At 42.5% G+C, this 21,909-nt stretch overlaps 1 protein-coding gene across 5 annotated transcripts; it reads left to right on the forward strand.

The window, feature by feature from the left end:
• Nucleotides 1-4,114: 4,114 nt before the first annotated feature.
• On the forward strand, nt 4,115-11,673 carry LOC109872804 (protein phosphatase 1D). Of its 5 annotated transcripts, none has more exons than XM_020464143.2 (7): nt 4,115-4,871; nt 5,465-5,690; nt 7,069-7,193; nt 7,366-7,547; nt 7,647-7,883; nt 8,128-8,200; nt 10,839-11,673. In XM_020464143.2, exons 1-6 carry the CDS (start codon nt 4,352-4,354, stop codon nt 8,197-8,199), a joined length of 1,362 nt encoding a protein of 453 aa, XP_020319732.1. In that variant the 5' UTR covers nt 4,115-4,351; the 3' UTR covers nt 8,200; nt 10,839-11,673. The 5 variants fall into 5 exon arrangements, with proteins under 5 accessions (XP_020319732.1, XP_020319733.1, XP_031663826.1 ...); XM_020464144.2 differs by having other exon boundaries at nt 4,149-4,871; nt 10,836-11,673; XM_031807966.1 differs by having other exon boundaries at nt 4,174-4,871; nt 8,128-8,222; nt 10,839-10,952.
• The last annotated feature ends 10,236 nt before the right edge of the window (nt 11,674-21,909 follow it).

The following is a 21,909-nucleotide window of genomic DNA, read 5'->3' on the forward strand; positions in this document are numbered from 1 at the left end:
ACAAAAATAAGATAAAAACTATACTATGTAACAAAGATACATGATATAAAGAATGATAGTAAAGCGCTTTGGAGTCCCTAAAATTACATTTTAGGCAGAAAAGCCAACTCAGCTCCATCCTTCATTGAGGCTGATGGCTCATTCATAACAAAACCCTTTGATATTGCTAACTACTTTAATAACTCATTTGTTGACAAGATTAGCACATTTAGACACTACATACAAAAATCAAATGCAGAGACTTCATAATCACGCATAACGGACCAAATAACAAAAGATAAGCACTGCAGCTTTGAATTCTTCAAAGTGTGGAAGAGTTGAAAAAAGTATTGCTATCTGTAAATAAGGACAAACCACCTCGATGGTAAATTACTGAGGTTGGTAGTGGAGTACATTGCGACTCCTATTTGGCACATCTTCAATCTAAGCCTAGAACGCGGAGCGTGCCCACAGGCCTGGAGGGAAGCAAAGGTCAGTCCTCGGCCAAAAAATAGCTACGGTTATAGCAATGGTTCAAACAGCAGACCAATCAGCCTAGAACCGGTTCTTATCAAAGCTTTGGAAAACATTATGTTTGACCAAATACAATGTTATTTTACAGTTAACAAATTAACAGACTTTCAACATGCCTGTAGGGAAGGGAACTCAACATGCTCAGTGGTGACACAAATGGCTGAAAGAAATTGATAAGAAGATTGTGGGAGCTGTTTTGTTAGACTTCAGCGCAGCCTTTGATATCATTGATCATAACATATTGCTGAAAACTTAGGTGTTATGGATTAACATCCTCTGCCTTATAATGGATGGACCGTTATCTATCCAATAGAACACAGAGGGTTTTCTTTAATGGAAGCCTCTCTGATGCAAATTCTAGTGTGGTGTACTGTAAGGCAGCTGGCTTGGACCATTATTGTTTTCTGTGATACTAATGAACTTCCACTGAAGTAGAGGCTTGATGAAAGTGAACATACTACCTGTGTCCAACAAGGCGGCCGTATCCTGACTGCCTATTTTGATGGGGTTCTGTGGGGCTGCAGTGGCTTCATGGGCCCAGCAGGTTGTGATGTACTCGCACCTTCTGGTGGTCTTCTCTGAGGCAGGGACTAGTCATATCCCAGGCAACTCCAGGCCAGGTGTCCCTCCTGGCCACAGGTGTAATACCTTCTCTGGTCCACGCTAACTAGCGGCCGCCGCCTCGGGGATGATCTGGCTTCAGTAATAGGAGGCCGTCTTGAAGCAGGGTTCAAATAGGCGCCTCCCTTTCTACCATACGTTAGTTCGGCCTTGAATTCAGGTCTACTGGGCTCTGGCCTCCTGATTCGCAACATCTGTACTGTAACCTGGTGATTTTCTAATAAAGCAACCAGGGTGTCAACTGATGGGGGGTTGCTCTGGGCAGCATGGCACTTTTCGGCGGTGGGATATATTTGTCCATTACCAGGCAATCTATTTCTGATGGCCCGTCCCCATGGTAAGCCAACTTCTACTTGGCCTGAATGCCAAGTGTCACGTCTGGAGAAAACCTGGCAACATCCATACGGTGAAGCATGGTGGTGGCAGCATCATGCTGTGTGGATGTTTTTCAGCGGCAGGGACAGGGAGACTAGTCAGGATCCAGGGAAAGATGAACAGAGAAAAGTACAGAGAGATCCTTGATGAAAACCTGCTCCAGAGTGCTCAGAACCTCTGACTGGGGTGAAGGTTCACCTTCCAACAGCACAACAAACCTAAGCACACAGCCAAGGAAATGCAGGAGTGGAGTCGGGACAAGTCTCTGAATATCCCTGAGTGGCCCAGCCAGAGCCCCCGATCTAAAATCTCTGGAACCTGAAAGTAGTTGTGCAGCGACGCTCCCCATCCTGCCTGACAGAGCTTGAGAGGATCTGCAGAGAAGAATGGGAGAAACTCCCCAAATACAAGTGTGCCAAGCTTGTAGCTTCATACATAAGAATACTCGACCCTGTAATCACTGCCAAAGGTGCTTAAACAAAGTACTGAGTAAAGGGTCTGAATACTTATGTAAATGTGATATTTCAGTTTAATTTTATAAATTGAAAAAAATAACTAAAAATCAGTTTTTTCTTTGTCATAATAGGGTATTGTGTGTAGATTTAGAATAAGGCTGTAACGTAACAAAATGTTAAAGTAAAGGGATCTGAATTCTTTCTGAATGTACTGTTTAAAAAAAAAATGATACTCTGAACTCCGACATTGCTTGTCGTAATATTTATATATTTCTTAATTCATTCTTTTAATTTTAGATTTGTATTTTGTGTATTGTTAGATATTACTGCATTGTTGGAGCTAGGAACACAAGCATTTCGCTACACCCACAATAATATCTGCTAAATATGTGTATGCGACCAATCAATTTAAATGTTATTTTATGTAAATGTAGGTTTATGTATATTGTGTATTTTATTGTTATTTCCTGTTTGGACCCCAGGAAGAGTAGTCGCTGCCTCGGCAGTAGCTAATTGGGGATCCGAATAAATACTACACTGAACAAAAATATAAACGCAACATGTAAAGCGTTGGTCCCATGTTTCATGAGTTGAAATACAAAATCCCAGAAATGTTTTGTACACACAAAAAGCTTATTTCTTTAAAATGTTGGGCACACATTTGTATACATCCCTGTTAGTGAGCATTTCTCCTTAGCCAAGATAATCCATTCACCTGACAGGTGTGGCATATCAAGAAGCTGATTAAACAGCATGATCATTACACAGGTGCACCTTGTGCTGGGGACAATAAAAGGATACTTTAAAATGTGCAGTTTTGTCACACAACACAATGCAACAAATGACTCATGTTGAGGGAGCATGCAACTGGCATGCTGACTGCAGGAATGTCCACCAGAGCTGTTTTTTTTATTTGACCCTTATTTAACTAGGCAAGTCAGTTAAGAACAAATTCTTATTAACAATGACGGCCTACCCAGGACGACTCTGGGGGCAATTGTGCTCGGCCCTATGGGACTCCCAATCACGGCCGGATGTGATACAGCCTGGATTAGAACACGGGACTGTTGTGACACCTCTTGCACTGAGATGCAGCGCCTAAAATCGCTGCACCCTTGCCCAGTCATGTGAAATCCTTAGATTAGGGCTACATTTATTTATTTAAATTGACTGATTTCCTTAATATGAACTGTAACTCAGTAAAATCTTTGGAATGGTTGATGTTGCGTTTATATTTGTGTTCAATATAAATACGAAATACTCCAGGAAATGACATTGCAGGCTAGCTCAGTGTTGCAGCCTCTCATTGAGTAATTTTATTGAAGGCCGATTGGGGTACTGCAGTCTACCATTAGCAACCAAATTATCCGTATAATTTATTCTGTGTGCGATTTTACAATAATTGGTTCAATCTGGTTTATTAGAAGCAATTATTGGTACCATGATTGTCTTTAAAAAAAGTGTACATTTTCCCATGCACTATAATACTGTTTTCTGCTAACAACGTGGTCGGCCTTGAACTTCTGTGGCTTCAAAGAGAGAGAGAAGTTGTTCTCCCCCGGAGCACACTATATGCAAGGCTGTACAATAGTGTAATATGAATGTTCAATATTTATTATAGGCTGACCGGTTAGCTAATGTGGCTCACTTCACAGTGGTTTCAAATTCCTGAGATAAAAGCTATGAAGCTAATATTTGTTTAAACTCTTTGGAATTGTAATATGTGGGTGTACTGAGTAGACTGATACCCATTTCATGGGTGGACACTATAGATAAGGCTTCACAATATAATATGAATGTTCAACACTCACAATAGACCAACTGTGGAGGGGATTCTCCGCAGTCAAAGTTCTGCAATAAGAGCTATGATGCTAATATTTGTGTATACTCTTTAGAATTGGACTCACTGAGTAAACTGATAACCCACTTCATGGGTGCACACTCCATAGGGAAGGCTGTACAGTGCATATATGTATGCCCCCAAAGCAATTAATGCAGTCTAATACATCCACAGTGGGATTTGAACTTTACTATTAATTGTCAAATTAATTCGTTATTGTATTTATTTTGAAGCTATATAAAAACATTCCAACCTGGTTAAACATGATCTAGTCCAAATATGGTATTATTCCTCTGTGTATCCTGTTTGGATGTTTCAATTGGGGACTTTTATTTTTTTAAGGCAAACTGTAAATTCCATTATTGTGGCTATTTTCACACAGGCGGTTCAAATACCTTACGACCTATCGTCGAAAAATAAACAGAAGCAAAGAAGGAACGGGGAAAAAGGTTTTTCGATCCAGATATCATTGCACATTTTGGCTTCAAACACGGTTTAGCATAACCGGTGGACAAGTATTTATTGTATAGCTTTGCTTGGATTTTTCATGGCCATGAACGACGCATTAATTTTCCGAGTTAGTGCATTTTCCGAGCAAGGGGGAAGGAGATACATGGAGGATGTTATTGAGTTTAAAGTGGAGTACGAACCGCCTGAGCCAGAGCCAGCAGAGGGTGGTCTGAATTCGGTAGAACAACAAGGGGAGTCAAAAGTAGAGAAACAGGAGAATGGTCATACTGAGCAGACCATAATAAGCAATTCCCCCGAAAACGTTCAAGAATCGGTGCATGTTAGTGCAATGTGGACAGAAAACATAACATGTGAGAAGCATGGGGACATTTCCCAGGCAGAAGTTCCAGCAGTGCACACGGTCGTTCGGAAGTCTGTGGCGTTTTTTGGTGTATTTGACGGTCACGGAGGGCGAGAAGCTGCTCATTTTGCCCGAGACAATCTGTGGGGTATTCTGAAAAAGCAAAGGGGGTTTTGGTCAGAAGATCAAGGAGAAGTCTGTGAAGCAATTCGAAAGGGGTTCATTGCCTGCCACCATGATATGTGGAAAGAGCTACGTAAGTGAACTAGTTAGCTCGTGGTTGTATCTTCTTCGCTGACTGACGCGATCTACCTGCTAGCTAGCCAACAACGCCAAGTTATTGTTGCGAAATTATGGCGCCACAATAACTGGTTTAGCTAGCTACTGTACAGTCTGTAGCTAACTAATGCATTTTTGCTGCTGCTACTACCAAATATGATCGCCTTGTCCCCTCTGCTACAGTTCTGATATCCATCCCTTTTAATATTAGCTATTAACTGGCAATTTTATGAGCAGGTATTTTCTATGTAACGTTATTGCTCGGGGGTTTGGGAAGACAAAACAATTTTGGGGGTTTGTGAATACCTACTAGCTCTGCAAGTAGAGCATAAAAGGTAAGCATGTCAACCTTATGTTCCAAAAGCAATGATGAGTTTCTCTCATGACAAGCGTGTTCTTGTCTCAACCTCTGACATGTGTCATCCAAAGGTCTCCCGATTTCCTCTAATCTGAATACACTTCTTTCATATGATGGCCGAATGCCAATTGTCACATCCACTCATCTGTGTTGCTGCAAGTTGTTTGTTCATAATAATGTTCTCCAATGCTTTCCCCATCTTAATCCTACAGCTGAGTGGCCCAAGACTCTGACCGGCCAGCCCAGTACTGCAGGAACAACGGCCAGTATAGTGCTGATCCGGGGGGATCTGATGTACGTAGCCCATGTGGGGGACTCTGCAGTGGTTGTTGGGGTGAAAGAGCCCGGTGAAAAGAACATCAGGGCCTTGGAGGTCACACAGGACCACAAACCTGAACTTCCCAAAGAGAAGGAGCGCATTGAGAGACTTGGGGGCAGGTGAGTTGGAGTGGACACTACAGTCTCAGTTTGTGTCAGTGCCCAGTGTGTTCCGTATGTACATGGGAGTAGCCAGACAAATTGTTCTTCAAATTATGTATTTTATTGGCTCTGGCTGTAAAGAAACCAATGTGTCAGTTTGTTATTTGGGTTAACTATCCCTTTAGCGGTTTGGCCTGTCAATTAATCACTGTGGGTGGAGTTGTAAGGGAGGGGGGCAGGATGTTTGTCAGAGTTGGTAGGGTTTTGGACCTGTCAATCACTGTGTGTGGGACTTTGAGGGAAGGCGGGAGATTAATAATCTCGTCAGAAAAGGTAATGTAGTCTACTCTTATTGTAATTTATTTTTGGCAATAACTAAATATAGTGTACTCTTTCAATTTCTTTTATTGTGGAAAAAACATAATAACAAATGTGGTGTTCTGTCATGTAAACACAGATTCTCTGTTGAGTAACAATATAGATCGTCAAATGTCTGCCCTGCTAGAGCTGGCCCGGTCAACTGTGTTGTTATTGTGAAGTGGAAATGTCTAGGAGCAATAACGTCTCAGCAGCGAAGTGGTAGCCACACGAGCTCACAAAACGGGACCACCGAGTGCTGAAGTGCCTAAAAATCGTCTTTCCTCGGTTGCGACACACACCAACAGCCTCCGGACTGGCGCAGTGGTCTAAGGCACTGCATCGCAGTGCTAGAAGTGCCACTAGAGATCCTGGTTAGAGTCCAGGTTCTGTCGCAGCTGTCCGCGACCGGGAGACCCATGGGGTGGTGCACAATTGGGTTACCAGCAGTTAACCAGCAGTTACCCTGTCATCGCCCACTTTGTGACTGACCTGTGACCTGTTCTATCAATAGATTACTAGAAGATGTACTGTGTATTGTTCATTCTAGCGGGAGAAGGCTATACAGACTTTTCTGACGAGGGAATTGAACCTTTTAAATGAAATGAAGCCAAGTTAAATTTATGAAGTAGAAAAAGTAGCCGGCCGACCGACCAATGAGTCTGTTACTGCAGACCAAGTGTAACAACACCCGCCCAGAACCGACACATCCGGCTTCTTCACCTGAGGGATCGTGGGGGATGCTGATGAGTATTTCTGTCTGTAATAAAGCTAATAAAGCCATTTTGTAGGGAAAAACTAATTCTGTGGGTTGACCTGTCTGCCAAGTGGGTGGGCCTATGCTCTCCAAGGCCCACCCATTGCTGCACCCCTGACCAATCATGTGAAATCCATAGATTAGGGCCTAATGAAATCATTTCAATTGACTGATTTCCTTGTATGAACTTATGAACTGTAATTGTTGCATTTTGATATTTTTGTTCAGGATATGATCACATAATAAATCCTCCGTGCCTGTTGTGCTTGTGTCCTTTTTCAGTGTAGTGAAGAAGTCCGGGGTGAACCGTGTGGTGTGGAAGAGGCCCAGACTGACCCACAATGGCCCTGTCAGGAGGAGCACTGTCATAGACCAGATTCCCTTTCTCGCTGTGGCCAGAGCTTTGGGTAAGCACTACACTGTTGGCCTAAACACAAGTTTCCTCTGCCCTCCACTAGATACCTTACCGCTCTGCTGCCTTTATGCAAACAGTATGATTTCCAGTAAGCTTGTCATCCAATCATTTCATTTAATATTTGCCCAGTGATGAAGCGTGTGTGTGTGGTTTGTTGTTGAAAGGGGACCTGTGGAGCTATGACTTCTACAGTGGGGAGTTTGTGGTCTCTCCAGAGCCTGATGTCACTGTAATGACCATTGACCCTAAGAAGCACCGCTACATCATCCTGGGTAGTGATGGATTGTGGAACATGATGCCAGCTAAGGATGCTGTCGCTATGTGTGAGTGCCACGATCAGATGGTGGTAAGCCAGAGCTTCTTGTTTCCCATTCAGACCAAACCGTCTTGGCTGTCTGCCGATGCCCTTCTAACAGGTTGATGGTGTCACTATGTCTGCTCTTAGGGCCCTAAGGGATGGTCCTGTGCCAAACGGTTAGGATGCACGGCCTTGCTGTTCTGGCGCCAGCGCATGCTCCGTGCAGACAACACAACGGTCATAGTGATAACCGTGCAGCACCCTGATGAGCCACCCATGACCATGCACCTACAGGAGCTCTATGTCAATATGGCAGAGGGCCTTGATAAGATCCCCCCCGTTACAACCGCAAACTCTCCCCGCCGTTACGACGGCCCCATTATGGTACGTACCAAGGGTAACTTAGAACAGCACCATCCCATTTGAATACTTCCACCAGGCTTAAATGTAACCTGTGTTTGTTTTATGTGCATTTCATTGAACATTGTATTTGAAGCCTTGATTACAAAGCAGAATTGCTAGTGCGACCTGGAACCCCAGTGTCAGTGGGTCTTTCCAGGCGTTTACGGCTGCTTCGTAGAATCTGACCGCTCCTTCACCAAGACGACTTTTTGTTTTTTTGGGACAGACAGAGGAGGAGGATGGGGAGGTCTGTTTTGATGAAGAACATGGGCATTGGCGACACCTAGAATGGGAGTGAGGTGACTGTCCACTAAGTAAATTGTAAATGAACGTGTACAAGCGTGTGATTGATAATTGTTCAAATGAAGGCCACGTCATTGACATTTGTTGTAAAAAAATATATATCGTTTTTAAGATTTGAAGGTGTCACATTTCAGATGTATACAGATGTAGGGAACTGTAAAACAATAATTAAACATTTAGGAGTGTCACTACCCTCAACTGTTAAATGTTCAGCTAGGCTACATTGCTTGTGTTCACACCAAGCAGTTGGAGTGTAGCTACACTCAGGGATGCTGTTTTTGCACAGGGAGACAAAGCTGCTAACGATGAGTGGGCCCCGATTTCTGTATTCCCATATTAAGAGGGACTCTGACTTTAACAGACCTGTGCATCTTGTGTACTGTTGGCCCATTCAAAGAAGCAGCCGTCTAGTGTTTTAGTAAGAGAGGGGAAACTAGAGAGCAGGCAGACGTGTTCTGTAAACGGAGTGGCTGCGGTTCTTTATTTTCTTGAACTTGGTTTGCTGCGGATAAGAATACAGATATTTCTGCACATGTGCATTGTTGATTTTTTTTTTTTTGCCCCTGCACACTCCCATACCGCTTTCCTGTCCTTACAGATTTATTTGACATAGTTGAGCTCACTCAGCTGCCTGCTCCGCTGCCGCTTGCCCCTCCTAAATCAGCGACGAACGCCTTTGTCTGGTGTCGTTCATGTTGTCCACAAAAGACATGGTCGACATATTCAGACTATTGCAAAAGATTAGGCGATCAAGCATGATCACGATGTTGTGTTCTTTTTTTCAGAGGGGGAATTAAGATGACATACAGAACTATTTACATGTCGACGCAAAACGAACTCGCCCCTTGTCAGATTCTAGTGACCGGCTTGGCTGCCCAGAGATGGAACAGCTAGGTAGCCTACTCGTGCGGTTCTTGCAGGATCATCGAGAAAGAAGCGAGGAAAAACTCAGATTGTGTTTAGCCCCAATGCAAAACTGAAGTGAGGACTTACATGAAGCTGTCTAGGCAGCATATAAAACACAAGCAAGACACCGACACGTACTGTTCGTCTAATTAGAGATCGAATGTTTCATCATTGCGAACACTGGCTAAGCAGAAGGCAGAGAGACGTAGTCTAGTGGTAGTGTTATTATTTTTCTTCCAGGAACTGCGTCTACGTTATGGCAGCAACTATAGCCTACATCACACACAACACAGATTTTTGTAGGGACTGCGTCCTGCTTGTGCAACTGCAATATCCGTTACAACAGACAGGGAAGGTTGTAGCCTTCATAGTAGGCTATATCTCTTTTGGAATGTTGGTTCGAATCGCTGCAGGGTTTTTATTTTATTTCAGCTGTTCAGAAATGAGGCAGAGACTGGCTAGAACATGGTTCAAAAGTTGGTTAGTAAAGAGAGAAGCTGAAGGAATGGGAGTGTGAGCGGCAGCTACGTAGGGAAGAAATTAGTTAAATAACACATGCACAGAATGTGATCTGGATCCTTAGCTTTGAGAAAGAGGTTTCTGCTGCCACAGCCTTTTCACGGCCCTCTTAAGTGGAGCGTGGGCTTATTCAGGGTGAGGGGGTGGGACTTGTTTGATCTTCTCCCGTTTTCCCTGCAGTGCACTTGTGATGCTGATAATGCAGAATTGAAGAGAAAAAAACAACAACGATTAGACATAGAGCCGCTAAATAGGTAGCTTGTGGTCTGGCTATGGTTTTTCATCTTGATCCAGTCCAGACCTCTGAGTCAGGGTTAGGTGATGGATCTTGGTTAATTGCATATCTGCATTCTCTTATCGTTCTGATTTAAACTAACAAAATGATGTTGACCAGAACTCCGGGAGAGCTGGAGGATGTCTATCATTGGCAGTTACGTTCCACATGAAGGCAGCCACCTTGTTTTCTCATTTATCTAGTGCTGAGAGATTAGTTCTTTCCGAGGTCGGTTCGGGTTGGTTTTCAGTCAAGATCATAAAAAAAAAAAACATTAAATGCACTATGCGTAATATGGGCTGAATGCTGTAACAACACAGAATAAGCCCTTTAATAAAAGTCCCATGATGGGAGTGACTGCTAATGAGTATCACTTATTAACCATCATTTATTCACTTTACTAAAATATTTCAGTTGTGTATATTACATTTGTTTTTATTTGATGACTTTATTTAGTTCCATCTCATCTCTATAGAGATGCTGTCTGACAACATCACTATTTTAGTAGTTCAAGTTGAATAAGACATACTTTAAATGACTGCTGAATACCAACTACCAATAATTTAGGTGTGCAATGAATTATGGTAATTCATAGTTAATTACCCCCCCCGTGGTAAACTATGTAGAATATTGTCTTCTACAACGCCCTACTACATCGCCCTGTTCGGGCTTGATCTGAGTTATCTCTAGAGATACTGCACAATGTGCGCATTTAAGCTCACAGAAAAAAAACAGCAAAATTGAGTTAAAATAATTGAACCAATGTCAGTCAGTTAGTTGTTTTGAAAACCAGAAAGTAACCAACATTTTGTTTAATCGCTCAGAACTACATTAGTGTTGCTATAACCCTCCCTTTCTGTGTGCTTGATTTGCTTCATATCATGACTGATGGATTATAGAATGTTAACTGTTGTTTATCTGCCCTGTTCCAGCAGAACCCAGAGGTTAACACTGTGTCCTCTGTGGGTGAGCTTCTCCCCCTCCCAGCTTTGGAGTGGAGGAATAGCCTGTGTGAGGCTGGTCTCTGTCTCCCTTCAGAGCCCCTGGCAGAGGTGGACTCACAGAGAGTGACCCCAACAGACAAAACCTTGAACGTTTGTTCAATTGAAGGCACAGGGACTCCAGGGTTCTCAGCACCATCCACCCCTCTGCTGAGGAGGCTTCGTAGGCCCCCACACACTCCCCTCTCCCCCAGCATAGCACACCACAGCCTTGGTCGGTCCCCTCACAGTCCCTTGTCTCCCAGGATGCCTCGCCGCAGCCTGGCCCGTTCTCCACGCAGTCCCTTGTCCCCTAGAACGTCTCGCCGCAGACTCAGTGACCGAACCCCTCTGAGGCGAGGTGGAAAGGGACAGAGACGCTCCCCCAATGTTCCCGTCATCCTACCACAGAAACGCAAGGCTGCCTTGTGTGTGTGCTGAACCTCATCTTACCACGGACGTCAGATTGACTAGGATGATGACCTTTATCATTCTGCAAAGAGATGCATAAGGGCATCTGAACATTGTGTGCTCATGTATCAACAGTATGCCACTGTTCCATTCATAGATTAAGTATACTTTTATAGTGGAGTCTGGTACCATCTAAACATTTTTGTAAAAATGTGATGTTTGTGTATATGCTTACTTTACATCTTAAGTGTTTTTATGATCTTTTGTTTATTAACTGTTTTAATGGAAAACATATTGTATCTAGTGTATATTGCTGGTCATATTTCCACCCCCTTTTATGTTTATAATAATAATAATAATAAATCAATAAAAAATCCCATATTCTGTACCAATAGATATTATACTAAATGCTTTCCAAACTGTACATTATTCATACTTAGCAATATGTGTATTTTTGAAAATCATAATGAATTGACTATCCTGAACTAAACCACAGAGCCTGAATGAATTTGGTGATAAATGCCACACCTTGTTTTAACCTACATGCGGAGATCAAGGTGCTTAGTTTCTATCACTGGACAGGTGAAGTGCAGTCAGGAATGCCAAATAAGTGTTTTGAATCGGGAGAGGGAGATCCATGGTGTTTTGAATCGGGAGAGGGTGATCCATGGTGTTTTGAATCAGGAGAGGGTGATCCATGGTGTTTTGAATCGGGAGAGGGTGATCCATGGTGTTTTGAATCGGGAGAGGGTGATCCATGGTGTTTTGAATCGGGAGAGGGTGATCCATGGTGTTTTGGATCGGGGGATCCATGGTGTTTTGAATCGGGAGAGGGTGATCCATGGTGTTTTGGATCGGGGGATCCATGGTGTTTTGGATCGGGGGATCCATGGTGTTTTGGATCGGGGGATCCATGGCGTTTTCAGAACTACATGTGTTAAATGTAGAATATCCAGAATGTGCTACCTGCTATGAATACTTTATATATCCCCATAGTTGATTGTTATTTCAAATAGTTGAATCTTTCCCTGGTTCCCCATGAATAGTTGGCCTTGCATCATTGTTCTCATGTATTGCTTTCAGCTATCCACTGGAGGGCACCCACTGCAAGTGTAAATGTGGTGTCAAGTAGTTTCAGTGCTGTGTGATTTACTTTGCAAGTGTTCAAATACCTCATATTCATAAAGTATAGTGGATTTGATCTCATGAAAGTTATGATTGTTGTGTCAGTTTATAATGACCTCTTGGATTTCTGAATCCATAAAAGTGTGAATTAAATCTTAAAACGATTAACAAATGACAGCTCATTATGTCACCCCGTTGGGAAGTTGGCCTTGCTTGTATGATGAGATATTTGGAGTTAAAATATTTGACTCTGCTAAAATGTGTTTGTTGACAATTACCTTAAACTTCAATCAGTCAAATAGTGCTATGTTTACAAAGCTGAGTTCTCATAACCAGACAAGTGGAATACACCTCTGAAATACACTACATGGCCAAAAGTATGTGGACACCTGCTTGTCAAGCATCTCATTCCAAAATCATGGGCATTAATATGAAGTTGGTACCCCCTTTGCTGCCATAACAGCCTCCACTCTTCTGGGAAGGCTTTCTACTAGATGTTGGAACATTGGTGCAGGGACTTGCTTCCATTCAGCCACAAGAGCATTAGTGAGGTCAGGCACTGATGTTAGGCGATTAGGCCTGGCTTGCAGTTGGTGTTCCATTTCTTCCCAAAGGTGTGCAGTTGAGGTCAGGGCTCTGTGCAGGCCAGTCAAGTTGTTCCACACCGATCTCGACAAACCATTTATGTATGGACCTCGCTTTGTGCACGGGGGCATTGTCATGCTGAAACAGGAAGGAGCCTTCCCCAAACTTTTGCCACAAAGTTGGAAGCACAGAATCGTCTAGAATGTCATTGCATGCTGTAGCGATAAGATTTCCTTTCATTGGAACTAAGGGCCCTAGCCCGAACCATGAGAGACAGCCCCAGACCATTATTGCTCCTCCACCAAATTGACAGTTGGCAGTATGCATTGGGACAGGTAGCATTCTCCTGGCATCCGCAAACCTAGATTCATCTGCCAGATGGTGAAGCTTGATTCATCACTCCAGAAATGCATTTCTACTGCTCCAGAGTCCATCGGCGGCAAGCTTTACACCACTCCAGCCGCCGCTTGGCATTTTGCATGGTGATCTTAGCCTTGTGTGCGGCTGCTCGACCATAGAAACCCATTTCATGAATCACCCGATGAACAGTTCTTGTGCTGACGTTGCTTCCAGAGGCAGTTTGGAACTCGGTTGTGAGTGTTGCAACCGAGGACAGATGATTTTTACGTGCTTCAGTACTCGGGGGTCTCGTTTTATGAGCTTGTGTGGCCATCACTTTGTGGCTGAGCTGTTGTTGTCCTCTATATTTCCACTTCGAAATAACAGCTACTTACAGTAGCTAGAGATTGCAATGGCTGTGTGCTTGATTCTATACACCTGTCTGCAACGGGTGTGGCTGAAATAGCAGAATCCACTAATATGAAAGGCTGTCCACATACTATGGTGTATGATGTCATATTTAGTGCACCCATGGCTCACTGGATTTACAAATCGGATAATTGCACATTTGCAGCACAGATAATTGTTCTTACACCAACCATTGTTGGGGCAGCTCTAGCAGGGGCAGCTCTAGCAGGGCAGAAATGTGATGAACTGACTTGTTGGAAAGGTGGCATCCTATGACAGTGCCACGTTGAAGCTCGTCAGTAAGGCCATTCTACTGCCAATGTTTGTCTATAGAGATTGCAATGGCTGTGTGCTTGATTCTATACACCTGTCTGCAAAGGGTGTGGCTGAAATAGCAGAATCCACTAATATGAAAGGCTGTCCACATACTATGGTGTATGATGTCATATTTAGTGCACCCATGGCTCACTGGATTTACAAATCGGATAATTGCACATTTGCAGCACAGATAATTGTTCTTACACCAACCATTGTGGTACCATTGACACTGCAGAATAATGTCGATCTTGTACAGGCATAGATTAATACAATTATGTGTTATTTTGAAAACAGGAAAATATCTTCAATAGCATTGAAGTGCTTTTGTAAATATGATTTTATTTGTACAGTATATTATGCAAAACCAGGCATTGGGTTTCACGTGAATGTGGCATGATCAGCTCTGTTTGTGGTGAAGTGTATTAAAGGTGGCTTTATTAATAGAAATGATTATTTGCTAGATAGATTACATAGAAATGTCCACTTTACATCCATTACAGTGATAATCTATGTATGTATATATACCTGCCTTGAATGTGACTAAATAAGTGTGTTGAATAAATACGTCATTTCAAATGAATGTGTTTTCTTGTTGCTAAAAGAAAGAGCAGTCAGAGATGACAGACAGCGCCCTCAACTGGTGTAACCTGGAAAAACCTAAATGAGTGAGATGAAGTATATTCATCAAGGTAAGTCAAGTCAGGCATTAGAATGACTACATGTTACTAATGCACAACCATCAACATCTTATAAAACAATCAAACACATACAGATATCCATGAAGAGTGCCAGGGCCCTCAAAATAGCCATCACCCCCACCATGTTGATAAGTGGATTTGCTCTTGGGTGTTGCACAGTCATAATCTCTCCACTAGATGCCAACAAAGACTGCATTTGCTTCATTAGCTGGTTAGGAGAGGGATGGCTGAGGTTCAAAGGGAGGTGCACAGCACACTAGTGTCACATCCACATGTATCGATTACATTTTTACAAATGCTGTGGGACTTTGTTCTAAAGTGATATCCGTACCCATTGGATGCAGTGATCACAATATAGTGCCTATATCCAGGAAAACCAAAGTTCTAACAGCTGGGCCTAAAATAGTGCATGAGAGATCATACAACATATTTTGCTGTGGCTCTTATATGGATGATGTAAAAAAATATTTGTTGGTCTGATGTGATTAATGAGGAGCATCCAGACGCTGCACTTGATGCATTTATGAAATTGCTTCTTCCAGTTATTGATAAACATGCACCTGTTAAGAAAATAACTGTCAGAACTGTTAAGGCTCCATGCATTGATGAGGAATTTAAAAACTGTATGGTTAAAAGAGATGGTGCAAAAGGAGTCTGGCTGTACATCTGACTGGATGACTTACTGCAAATTGAGAAATGATGTGACTAAACTCAACAAAAAGAAGAAGAAACTGTATTAAAATGTTATTTTATTTAACTAGGCAAGTCAGTTAGGAACAAATTCTTATTTTCAATGACAGCCTAGGAACAGTGGTGTTAACTGCCTGTTCAGGGGCAGAACGACAGATTTGTACCTTGTCAGCTCGGGGATTTGAACTTGCAACCTTCCGGTTACTAGTCCAACGCTCGAACCACTAGGCTACCCTGCCTTATAAAGCAAAGATATATGATAAAAATAATGATGGAAAAAGTCTTTGTAGTACTTTAAATTCAATTCTGGTTAGAAAGACAAATTCAACTCCATCTTTCATCAAATCAGTTTGGCTTATTCATCACAAAACCATTTGATGTTGCCGATTATTTGAATGATTATTTCATTGGCAAAGTGGGCAAACTTAGGCAGGAAATGCCCACGACAAACAGTGAGCAATCGTATTCATGTATAAAAAAAACAAATAATGAAAGGAAAGCAGTGTAAAGTTAGTGTGGGAGAGGTGGAAAAAATTATTGTTAACGATCAGTAATGACAAACCTCCTGGCATTGACAACTTAAGATGGAAAGCTACTGAGGATGGTAGCTGACTCCATAGCCACTCCTAACAAGTCTTTGTCCTCAGGCCTAAAAGGAAGCCAAAGTAATTCCTCTACCCAAGAGTGGTAAAGCGGCCTTTACTGGTTTTAACAGCAAACCTATAAGCTTGCTGCCAGCTCTTAGCAAACTGTTGGAAAAAATTGTGTTTGACCAAATACAATGCTATTTCACTGAAAACAAATTAACAGACTTTCAGCATGCTTATAGAGAAGGGCACTCAACATGTACTGAACTGACACAAATGACTGATGATTGGTTGAAAGAAATTGATAATAATAAGATTGTGGGAGCTGTACTGTTAGATTTCTGTGCAGCCTTTGATATTATTGAACATAACCTGTTGTTGAAAAAACTTAAATGCTATGGCTTTTCAACCTCTGCCATATTGTGGATTCAGAGCTATCTATCTAATAGAACTCAAAGGGTTTTATTTAATGGAAGCAGCTCTAATGTAAAGTGTGGTGTACCGCAGGGCAGCTCTCTAGGCCCTTTGCTATTTTCTATTTTTACCAATGAACTGCCACTGGCATTAAACAAAGCATGTGTGTCCATGTATGCTGATGATATACGCATCAGCAACCACAACTAATGATGTCACTGAAACCCTTAACAAAGAGTTGCAGTCTGTTCTGGAATCAGTGGCCAGTAATAAACTGGTCCTGAACATCTCTTAAACTAGGAGCATTGTATTTGGTACAAATCATTCCTTAAGTGCTAGACCTCAGCTGAATCTGGTAATGAATGGTGTGGCTGTTGAACAAATTGAGGAGACTACATTTCTTGGTGTTACCTTAGATTGTAAACTGTCATGGTCAAAACATATTGATTCAGTGGTTTCAAAGATGGGGAGAGGTCTATCCGTAATAAAGGGATGCTCTGCTTTTTTTGACACCACACTCCAAAAAGCAAGTTCTGCGGGCTCTAGTTTTGTCTAATCTTGATTATTGTCCAGTTGTGTGGTCCAGTGCTGCAAGGAAAGACCTAGTTAAGCTGCAGCAGGCCCAGAACAGAGCGGCACGTTTTGCTCTTAATTGTAACCAGAGGGCTACTATTAATACTGTGCATGTCAGTCTCTCTTAGCTGAGAGTTGAGGAGAGACTGACTGCATCACTTCTTCTTTTTATAAGAAACATTAATGTGTTGAAAATCCCAAATGGTTTGCATAGTCAACTTACACACAGCTCTGACACTTATCCCATCAGACATGCCACCAGGGGTCTCCAAATCCAGAACAAATTCAAGAAAACATATAGTATGGAACTTCTTTCCATCTCATATTGCTCAAATATACAGCAAACCTGGTTTAAAAAAAAAACAGATATAGCAACACATCGCGGCACAGTGCCTCTCCCCTATTTGACCTAGATAGTTTGTGTTTATGCATTGATATGTAGGCCATGTGTGCCTTTTAAAAAATGTATGAGGTTCTGTCCTTGAACTGTTCTTGTCTAATGATGTTCTGTATTATGTCATTATGTTTCATGTTTTGTGTGGACCCCAGGAAGAGTAGCTGCTGCTTTTGCAAAAGCTAAGGGGGATCCTAATAAAATACCAAATATCAAATACATCAAAATAATTTCAGGTGGGTGACAAGGGCAAGTTTGAAGCAGGGCTGGGTTACCCAAAAGCATCGTAGCACTAAGATGATCTTTCATCCATTGAGTGTCAGAGGAATTATGATGATCTTTCATCCATGGAGTGTCAGAGGAATTATGATGATCTTTCATCCATTGAGTGTCAGATGAATTATGATGATCTTTCATCCATGGAGTGTCAGAGGAATTATGATGATCTTTCATCCATGGAGTGTCAGAGGAATTATGATGATCTTTCATCCATGGAGTGTCAGAGGAATTATGATGATCTTTCATCCATTGAGTGTCAGAGGAATTATGATGATCTTTCATCCATGGAGTGTCAGAGGAATTATGATGATCTTTCATCCATGGAGTGTCAGAGGAATTATGATGATCTTTCATCCATTGAGTGTCAGAGGAATTATGATGATCTTTCATCCATGGAGTGTCAGAGGAATTATGATGATCTTTCATCCATGGAGTGTCAGAGGAATTATGATGATCTTTCATCCATGGAGTGTCAGAGGAATTATGATGATCTTTCATCCATGGAGTGTCAGAGGAATTATGATGATCTTTCATCCATTGAGTGTCAGAGGAATTATGATGATCTTTCATCCATGGAGTGTCAGAGGAATTATGATGATCTTTCATCCATGGAGTGTCAGAGGAATTATGATGATCTTTCATCCATTGAGTGTCAGAGGAATTATGATGATCTTTCATCCATTGAGTGTCAGAGGAATTATGATGATCTTTCATCCATTGAGTGTCAGAGGAATTATGATGATCTTAGTGCTACGATGCTTTAGGCAAACCCAGCACGAACCCGAAAATGGTTTGAACCATTTGACATGAAAAAACAAGTTAAGGTGCTTGTAATGGAATATGAATTGAATATGAATAAATGGAATGAATTTGACTTCGTTCCATTTATTCCATTCCAGCCATTATAATGATCATGCTATATATACATATATATAGCTGCTCCCACCAGCCTCCTCTGGTTTTGAACCAAATGTTTTTCATGCTTATGTTTTTCCCGTTGGGAAAGTGTTGAAAGCTGCACAATCTAAGGGCATGAGTGATTGTGAAATGTTCATGACAGCCACTAAGCAGACACCCTCGTTAATGGCAAGGAAACACTTCTCCCCCACGTCTCTGCTGCAGCGTGTGCCTCTATTTACCCTGAGTGTGTGTGCACATTAACATCTTCACTACGAGGGATCTCTGACTGGCGAGGTGTATGTCTCCACTGGGAAATACGTGGGAGGATTTGCTGGGCTAATTGAGAACGTGTTGGGATGAGGAGGTGTTGCTGGGAATGACATGTTCAGACATAGAGGTGAGGTGTCAGTAATGGTGTTTTTCCAAACGCCTAAAGGAGGCCAGTGCAAGCACACACAAAAGGAAGAGTAGTCATAGCCTATGTCATCAATTCTCATAGTTTATATAACAGATCAGAAACTCTGTGAGCTTAATGTTTTTCTTAATAATCCTGCATGTTTCAAGGCTGGTTGGCTGAAACACAAAAGGAGTCAAATCTACAGTGTTGGTTTGTGAATGACTGAAAGCACAATTTGTGCAATAGTGACAGTCTAAATGACCAGGATTAGCCAGCATGTTTATGGTGTACTACATCTAAATAGGGTTCTGCCTTTTTTTTCTTTGAAAACAATTTGGGAACTATTGGGGATTTTCTTCTTCTCCTTCTTTACTGTTTCCCTCTCCTCACCATCCTCTGGAAACTAAGGTCTCCAGTTCAACAGTGTTGTGCCTGTTCCTTGTCTCTTCTCAGTGGGTTTGCATGTTGCCCTTCTCATTCCAAAACCTTGCATAATTTTGTGGTCAGGAAAGACAAGTTAGTAAGTTGTCAGGAAAGGGAAAAGATGGTACAGATTTATTTGTACCATATTTTTGCATGACTTTTCAGAGCCTAATCTAATCACAGAACCACTGTTGTGGTGACTGAGTCCTACTTCCTGCCGCCTGTAGTAATTCAGTAGGGGACACTATAGACAAGAGACTTCAAAAGGCTTTTAAAGCAGAATACCCGCTTTGTTTAGACTTTAGAATTTTCCTGTGCACTTCACAGGTCCTCTGGAACCCGGTGACAGCTTGGCAATGACAAGACCACCCTCTAGACGAAACCACTTCAAGTAAGTAGTGACGATACACAGTCCTGCCCCAATTTCAGCACAGGTCTGTCATTTATTCTTTGATCCACATAACATTTAATATGAAACAAACACATAAAGCAGAGCACAGTTATCAGGGTCATGAGCTACATCCATCATTCAGACCTCACAGTTATCAGGGCCATGAGCTACATCCATTATTCAGACCTCACAGTTGTCAGGGTCATGTGCTACATCCATCATTCAGACCTCACAGTTATCAGGGTCATGAGCTACATCCATCATTCAGACCTCACAGTTATCAGGGCCATGAGCTACATCCATCATTCAGACCTCACAGTTATCAGGGCCATGAGCTACATCCATCATTCAGACCTCACAGTTATCAGGGTCATGAGCTACATCCATCATTCAGACCTCACAGTTATCAGGGCCATGAGCTACATCCATCATTCAGACCTCACAGTTGTCAGGGTCATGAGCTACATCCATCATTCAGACCTCACAGTTATCAGGGTCATGAGCTACATCCATCATTCAGACCTCACAGTTATCAGGGCCATGAGCTACATCCATCATTCAGACCTCACAGTTATCAGGGTCATGAGCTACATCCATCATTCAGACCTCACAGTTATCAGGGCCATGAGCTACATCCATCATTCAGACCTCACAGTTGTCAGGGTCATGAGCTACATCCATCATTCAGACCTCACAGTTATCAGGGCCATGAGCTACATCCATCATTCAGACCTCACAGTTATCAGGGCCATGAGCTACATCCATCATTCAGACCTCACAGTTATCAGGGCCATGAGCTACATCCATCATTCAGACCTCACAGTTATCAGGGCCATGAGCTACATCCATCATTCAGACCTCACAGTTATCAGGGTCATGAGCTACATCCATCATTCAGACCTCACAGTTATCAGGGCCATGAGCTACATCCATCATTCAGACCTCACAGTTGTCAGGGTCATGAGCTACATCCATCATTCAGACCTCACAGTTATCAGGGTCATGAGCTACATCCATCATTCAGACCTCACAGTTATCAGGGCCATGAGCTACATCCATCATTCAGACCTCACAGTTATCAGGGTCATGAGCTACATCCATCATTCAGACCTCACAGTTATCAGGGCCATGAGCTACATCCATCATTCAGACCTCACAGTTGTCAGGGTCATGAGCTACATCCATCATTCAGACCTCACAGTTATCAGGGCCATGAGCTACATCCATCATTCAGACCTCACAGTTATCAGGGCCATGAGCTACATCCATCATTCAGACCTCACAGTTATCAGGGCCATGAGCTACATCCATCATTCAGACCTCACAGTTGTCAGGGTCATGAGCTACATCCATCATTCAGACCTCACAGAAATCAGAGCCATGAGCTACATCCATCATTCAGACCTCACAGTTATCAGGGCCATGAGCTACATCCATCATTCAGACCTCACAGTTATCAGGGCCATGACCTACATCCATCATTCAGACCTCACAGTTATCAGGGTCATGAGCTACATCCATCATTCAGACCTCACAGTTATCAGGGCCATGAGCTACATCCATCATTCAGACCTCACAGTTGTCAGGGTCATGAGCTACATCCATCATTCAGACCTCACAGTTATCAGGGCCATGAGCTACATCCATCATTCAGACCTCACAGTTATCAGGGCCATGAGCTACATCCATCATTCAGACCTCACAGTTGTCAGGGTCATGAGCTACATCCATCATTCAGACCTCACAGAAATCAGAGCCATGAGCTACATCCATCATTCAGACCTCACAGTTATCAGGGCCATGAGCTACATCCATCATTCAGACCTCACAGTTGTCAGGGTCATGAGCTACATCCATCATTCAGACCTCACAGTTGTCAGGGTCATGAGCTACATACATCATTCAGACCTCACAGTTATCAGGGTCATGAGCTACATCCATCATTCAGACCTCACAGTTATCAGGGTCATGAGCTACATCCATCATTCAGACCTCACAGAAATCAGAGCCATGAGCTACATCCATCATTCAGACCTCACAGTTGTCAGGGTCATGAGCTACATCCATCATTCAGACCTCACAGTTATCAGGGCC

The sequence above is a fragment of the Oncorhynchus kisutch genome, linkage group LG28 (genome assembly GCF_002021735.2).
Source record: "Oncorhynchus kisutch isolate 150728-3 linkage group LG28, Okis_V2, whole genome shotgun sequence".
Classification (NCBI taxonomy): domain Eukaryota; kingdom Metazoa; phylum Chordata; class Actinopteri; order Salmoniformes; family Salmonidae; genus Oncorhynchus; species Oncorhynchus kisutch.

What these genes read in the sequence shown, in the direction of transcription:
- LOC109872804 (XM_020464141.2), top strand. Translation starts at nt 4,352, where the DNA reads ATGGCCATGAACGACGCATTAATTTTCCGAGTTAGTGCATTTTCCGAG. An exon ending in AGTGCCACGATCAGATGGTG is followed by an intron (nt 7,548 to 7,646) that starts GTAAGCCAGAGC and finishes GTCTGCTCTTAG; the next exon opens with GGCCCTAAGGGATGGTCCTG. An exon ending in GTTACGACGGCCCCATTATG is followed by an intron (nt 7,884 to 10,835) that starts GTACGTACCAAG and finishes GCCCTGTTCCAG; the next exon opens with CAGAACCCAGAGGTTAACAC.